This window comes from Onychostoma macrolepis, chromosome 13, assembly GCF_012432095.1.
Source record: "Onychostoma macrolepis isolate SWU-2019 chromosome 13, ASM1243209v1, whole genome shotgun sequence".
NCBI lineage: Eukaryota > Metazoa > Chordata > Actinopteri > Cypriniformes > Cyprinidae > Onychostoma > Onychostoma macrolepis.
The window spans coordinates 10,341,874-10,347,905 of NC_081167.1; the positions used below are offsets into that span (position 1 = coordinate 10,341,874).

The window sequence follows — 6,032 nt, forward strand, 5'->3', positions numbered from 1 at the left end:
TCAACAACCCACATCCTGCATACATTATTAGTCACAAAACTTTTTAAGAAGACAACAGGAAATGTAAGGCAGCATGTGAGAGACTGACAGACTGACCATTCATTACATTGCCCCCCCCCCAACTTACACCTCCTTTACACAAAGGTGAATGCTGCATTCTGTCTAATATCTAACGTGTTATGCAAAAGAGAAAGTAAACGTAGTTTAATTAGTCATGGATGTGAGTACATTTTCATTTTGGGCTAATTGTCATTTTGTCATTTTCATTTTGAGGTAACATTTCTGAAACTATCCCTTTAAGAAAGGAAGCGCTAGAAAACGTCCACATGCGCCTCTTTTTGTGTCGGCATGTCAGGTGCAATGCAGTTGTTTTGTCGTGATTCACTCTGATTTCATATGCATTTCGCCACATATTTTTATAAGCACTATATATATTTTTTAACAACACACAATATTCATTTACCATACACACAGTCGTATTTTTCAGCAGGAGAGTTGTTGTCCGCTTTGGGGTCCTAAATTTCAAAACAATCGAAATGGCGGCGTCTGTAAGATGGAGTCTACTGCGCTTCATACGGTCACATCATTTGAGGTTGGAAATACATATTGCATCTTTAACAGTATTGAAATCGAAGATGTGTATTGTTGCATAATATAATGTCAAATGATGATTGTGCTGGTTTACCACAGTAACCGTAGTTTCCACCAAAATACTACAGTTACACGATTACCTTGGTATTAACTTTATCTGTCATAAAAGAATATATATATATATATATATATATATATATATATATATATATGAAGAGTTCAGATGCAAAAGCCTCTATGTGCCATCTGAAATTTTCTTCTAAAATTAGCATTTTTATCAGGCTCCTATATTTATGTTTAGTTATTTCACTTTAATTGCATAGAAAAGGACCTATACATTTCCATTAGGATACATTTCCAGAACACAGGAGCCTGATAAAATGCTCATTTTAGATGAAAATTTCAGATGGCACATAGAGGCTTTTGCATCTGAACTCTTCACACACACACACACATATATATATATATATATATATATATATATATATATATATATATATATATATATATATATATATATATATATATATACTTTAAATGCCTTTATAATGAGTGTAGAGACTGTAATCTCGTATATTCTCTCTTAGATTGCCTGTAAATGACAGAAATCCGTGCTATTCATTGTGGGCTGCCCATAGAAAACAGTATGAATGCAAACCATTCTCAGGTGAGGCATATTATTTTTTTTTTTACCTGATATCCTCTTTATTCCATGACAGATCACTTAGTTTTGATGAATAAAAGCTTGTAATGCTGTTGAATTTAATATTGAAAAGTCTTGTGATCTTATTGAGGACTTTTTTTATTTTTTATTTATTGCAGTGCGAATGATTTCAATTTTAACTCAAGACACACCAAACCCCAGAAGTCTAAAGTTTCTTCCCGGTAAGCCTGTGCTGGGGACGGGGACTCGAGATTTCCCAACAACAAACTCGGCAGAGAGTTCCCCTTTAGCCAGGTAAGCTTCAAAATATAGTGTCCTTTTGCACATTAAGGGTAAAGTCTTGCTGTGTATTAAATACATTTGTTATAATCATCCAACAGGGATCTTTTCCAAATTGAAGGCATAAAAAGTGTCTTTTATGGCCCGGATTTTATCACATTGACCAAGGTAGTGTTCAGCAATAAGACAGTCTGTTTGGTTGCTAGCCTTTTTGAATGTTGCATTTAACTCAATTTGTAAATTTGTTGTTACTTATTAAAGACAGACGATGATGTTGAATGGACAGACATTAAGCGGCATGCTATTGAGGTCATTACTAAGTTCTTTGAGAGTGGCGAGGCCATCACAATGGGAGCAGCACATGCTGAGAGCAGTGAGTGAAACATACACATTGACTAAATACATGTGCAAATTGACTAAATACATTTTGATACATTATATTTAAAATTTGTATCTTTATTCTTAAGGTATTACAGAAGATGATGATGAAATTGTCTTAATGATTAAGGAGCTTTTAGACACACGGATCAGGTATGTTTATATTGTTTTGATTCAAAATGCACTATAGTTTAAAGGTTTGGGGTCTGTATAAATTATATATATATATATATATATACATATACAGGTGTATCTCAATAAATCAAAATGTCGTGGAAAAGTTCATTTATTTCAGTAATTCAACTCAAATTGTGAAACTCGTGTATTAAATAAATTCAATGCACACAGACTGAAGTAGTTTAAGTCTTTGGTTCTTTTAATTGTGATGATTTTGGCTCACATTTAACAAAAACCCACCAATACAATATCTCAACAAATTAGAATATGGTGACATGCCAATCAGCTAATCAACTCAAAACACCTGCAAAGGTTTCCTGAGCCTTCAAAATGGTCTCTCAGTTTGGTTCACTAGGCTACACAATCATGGGGAAGACTGCTGATCTGACAGTTGTCCAGAAGACAATCATTGACACCCTTCACAAGGAGGGTAAGCCACAAACATTCATTGCCAAAGAAGCTGGCTGTTCACAGAGTGCTGTATCCAAGCATGTTAACAGAAAGTTGAGTGGAAGGAAAAAGTGTGGAAGAAAAAGATGCACAACCAACTGAGAGAACCGCAGCCTTATGAGGATTGTCAAGCAAAATCGATTCAAGAATTTGGGTGAACTTCACAAGGAATGGACTGAGGCTGGGGTCAAGGCATCAAGAGCCACCACACACAGATGTGTCAATGAATTTGGCTACAGTTGTCGTATTCCTCTTGTTAAGCCACTCCTGAACCACAGACAACGTCAGAGGCGTCTTACCTGGGCTAAGGAGAAGAAGAACTGGACAGTTGCCCAGTGGTCCAAAGTCCTCTTTACAGATGAGAGCAAGTTTTGTATTTCATTTGGAAACCAAGGTCCTAGAGTCTGGAGGAAGAGTGGAGAAGCTCATAGTTGCTTGAAGTCCAGTGTTAAGTTTCCACAGTCTGTGATGATTTGGGGTGCAATGTCATCTGCTGGTGTTGGTCCACAAGTCACTGCACCCGTTTACCAAGAAATTTTGGAGCACTTCATGCTTCCTTCTGCTGATCAGCTTTTTAAAGATGCTGATTTCATTTTCCAGCAGGATTTGGCACCTGCCCACACTGCCAAAAGCACCAAAAGTTGGTTAAATGACCATGGTGTTGGTGTGCTTGACTGGCCAGCAAACTCACCAGACCTGAACCCCATAGAGAATCTATGGGTTATTGTCAAGAGGAAAATGAGAAACAAGAGACCAAAAAATGCAGATGAGCTGAAGGCCACTGTCAAAGAAACCTGGGCTTCCATACCACCTCAGCAGTGCCACAAACTGATCACCTCCATGCCACGCCGAATTGAGGCAGTAATTAAAGTAAAAGGAGCCTCTACCAAGCATTGAGTACATATACAGTCAATGAAAATACTTTCCAGAAGGCCAACAATTCACTAAAAATGTTTTTTTTATTGGTCTTATGAAGTATTCTAATTTGTTGAGATAGTGAATTGGTGGGTTTTTGTTAAATGTGAGCCAAAATCATCACAATTAAAAGAACCAAAGACTTAAACTACTTCAGTCTTGAATTTATTTAATACACGAGTTTCACAATTTGAGTTGAATTACTGAAAGAAATGAACTTTTCCACGACATTCTAATTTATTGAGATGCACCTGTGTGTGTGTGTATATATATATATATATATACACATATATATATATATACATACACACGAGTAATTTTTCGAGCAAGGATTCATTAAACTGATCCAAAGTGATATTAAAGACATTTATATTGTTACAAAATACTTTTATTTAAAATAAATGCTGTTAACACTTTCATCAAAGAATCCTAAAAAATTTATTTGTTTCCACAAAAATATTAAGCAGCACAACTGGTTTCAACATTGATAATAAGAAGAAATGTTTTTGAGCATATTAATTTCTGAAAGGTCATGTGACACTGAAGACTGGAGTAATGATGCTGAAAATTCAGCTTTGCCATCACAGGAATAAATTACATTGTAAAATATATATATATTTGTTAAAATAGAATGTAGTTATTTTAAATTGTAATATTTCACAGTATTATATCTGATGTATACCTGATAAATTTCAATAATCTTTTTCTTTTCTTGACAAGGTTCCTCATAACAAATTCAATTTTCATTCCAAAAAAATATTGAAAGCATGTTTCATCTTTATTATTTCATGTTGCCACTTTTTATAATGATTAATTTATAATTTTTTAGAATGTCAATACTAGCCATAAGCATGAAAAGCTTTTAGCACAACACAGTAAAATTACTGTATATATGGACAGGACATTTAAATCAGTAGCTAGTTATGTATTGAAAGAACAGCAGAGTTTAGTGCTTTGTCTTCTTTCTTTAAGACCCACGGTTCAGGAGGATGGTGGCGATGTCATATTCAAAGGCTTTGAGAATAGCACAGTGAAGCTGAAGCTGGTTGGCTCCTGTACAGGCTGTCCCAGCTCCACAGTTACCCTAAAAAATGGCATCCAGAACATGCTGCAGTTTTATATACCCGAGGTGGACAAGGTAGAACAGGTGGGAGATATAAATCCGTATTCATGAGAACATCTTTTGCATATTTACCTACAGAGATCATGAGTTTCATTATTCATTATTGCATATTTTTTCATTTAATAAGGTCGAGGACGAAGTGGATGAGATCAACATGAAGGTGTTTGCAGAAGTGGAGAAGAAATTGCAAGACTAGTAGCATAAGACCCAGCTCTGATGTCTACATATTTCAATTTGCTATTGCTATTGGTATCCAGACACTCCATAAGGAAGCTGTATATGTAAGGTGCAGAATCTAGAATATAATGTTATATTTAACCAAGCTCAAAGATGTAAGTTATTCTGTTTGTAATATAATATAGTGCAATATTGTGATTGCAATTACAAGACAACTGAGCTCTGCACATTTCCACACCTTTACGTGTTTTGACTGGCACTCACTGAGTTACGAGGATTCTTAACAGGTTTGTTACTTGTCTGAGAGAAAAGGTTAAATTGAAGATGGTTATGCTTTTAATTACTATGTTTATTGAACATTGCAATTTCACCTAGATGTCTGGTGAGTGCAGAAATTAAGTGGGAGTTCTTTTATAGCAGAAATACAATGCTGTGTGCCTGATACATTCTCAAACCTGAAATGAGCATTTGAAGTAATGCAGATCTTCCACAGCTCTAAGAGACTTTGAGAATGAGATCAGTTGTGAAAGTCTGTATTCGTGATCATTCATCCATCCAGCAGTTCTGGCGGACCTATAATAAAATAAAACAGTTGTGTATAAATTAGTGATCGTCTTGGTGTAGATATTGGTCCTACTGTTTACCACTTTTCTCCCCCTTGGGTTAAAATACTTTTGAAACAAATAGTTGAATGTGCATTTTTCTGCATTGTTGTCTTTTTCTTTTTTCTCAATTTTTCATTTTGGTGTAAAAAGGTCAACATATTTATGAACTAACATGTTTCACGAATTGCTCCAGAATGGTAAATTTGAATATGTAATATAAAAATGTGCAGAAACGGTTCTTTGAAGCACTTAACAGCATTAAATCTTTTTGGGATATGAGCATTACACATGTATATGGTGGAATTTTGGAACTAATTCTTAAAATGAAAGGTTTTTTTTTTTTTTTTAATTTTATGAACAGCAATTTTTATTCATTCATTCAGTTAGTGAGTGTGTTTTACTTTACAAAAACAATTGGACTATTGTCCTGTTTGATCAGAAATTATTTTAGAAACTTAAAAAACCTAAAAATCAAACTTTCAGGGGACATTTAAACAGATTTGCCTGTTTACTACTATGCCATTGGAAAAAACTTTGCAAGCAACACAGCATAAGAAATAAATAATAAAAAGAGTGTTAATTTCTGAAAGCAATGTGCCTAAACAGTCTACAGTTCCAGCTTGTCTAAAAACATGATTTAAAGTAAAATGATTAAGTAATATGACTAAAAATA

At 34.5% G+C, this 6,032-nt stretch overlaps 1 protein-coding gene across 1 annotated transcript; it reads left to right on the plus strand.

The window, feature by feature from the left end:
- Positions 1 to 465: 465 nt before the first annotated feature.
- zgc:110319 (uncharacterized protein LOC796111 homolog) lies at positions 466 to 5,360 on the plus strand. The gene is made up of 8 exons (XM_058795973.1): positions 466 to 592; positions 1,179 to 1,258; positions 1,414 to 1,549; positions 1,636 to 1,702; positions 1,796 to 1,907; positions 2,002 to 2,065; positions 4,427 to 4,601; positions 4,705 to 5,360. The coding sequence occupies exons 1-8, from the start codon at positions 537 to 539 to the stop codon at positions 4,771 to 4,773; spliced, it is 759 nt and encodes a 252-aa protein (XP_058651956.1). The 5' UTR covers positions 466 to 536; the 3' UTR covers positions 4,774 to 5,360.
- The last annotated feature ends 672 nt before the right edge of the window (positions 5,361 to 6,032 follow it).

Coding starts and splice junctions, on each gene's coding strand:
- zgc:110319 (XM_058795973.1), top strand. CDS start 537: ATGGCGGCGTCTGTAAGATGGAGTCTACTGCGCTTCATACGGTCACAT. Junction 1,259..1,413: donor TGAATGCAAACCATTCTCAG/GTGAGGCATATT, acceptor TATTTATTGCAG/TGCGAATGATTTCAATTTTA. Junction 1,703..1,795: donor ATTTTATCACATTGACCAAG/GTAGTGTTCAGC, acceptor TACTTATTAAAG/ACAGACGATGATGTTGAATG.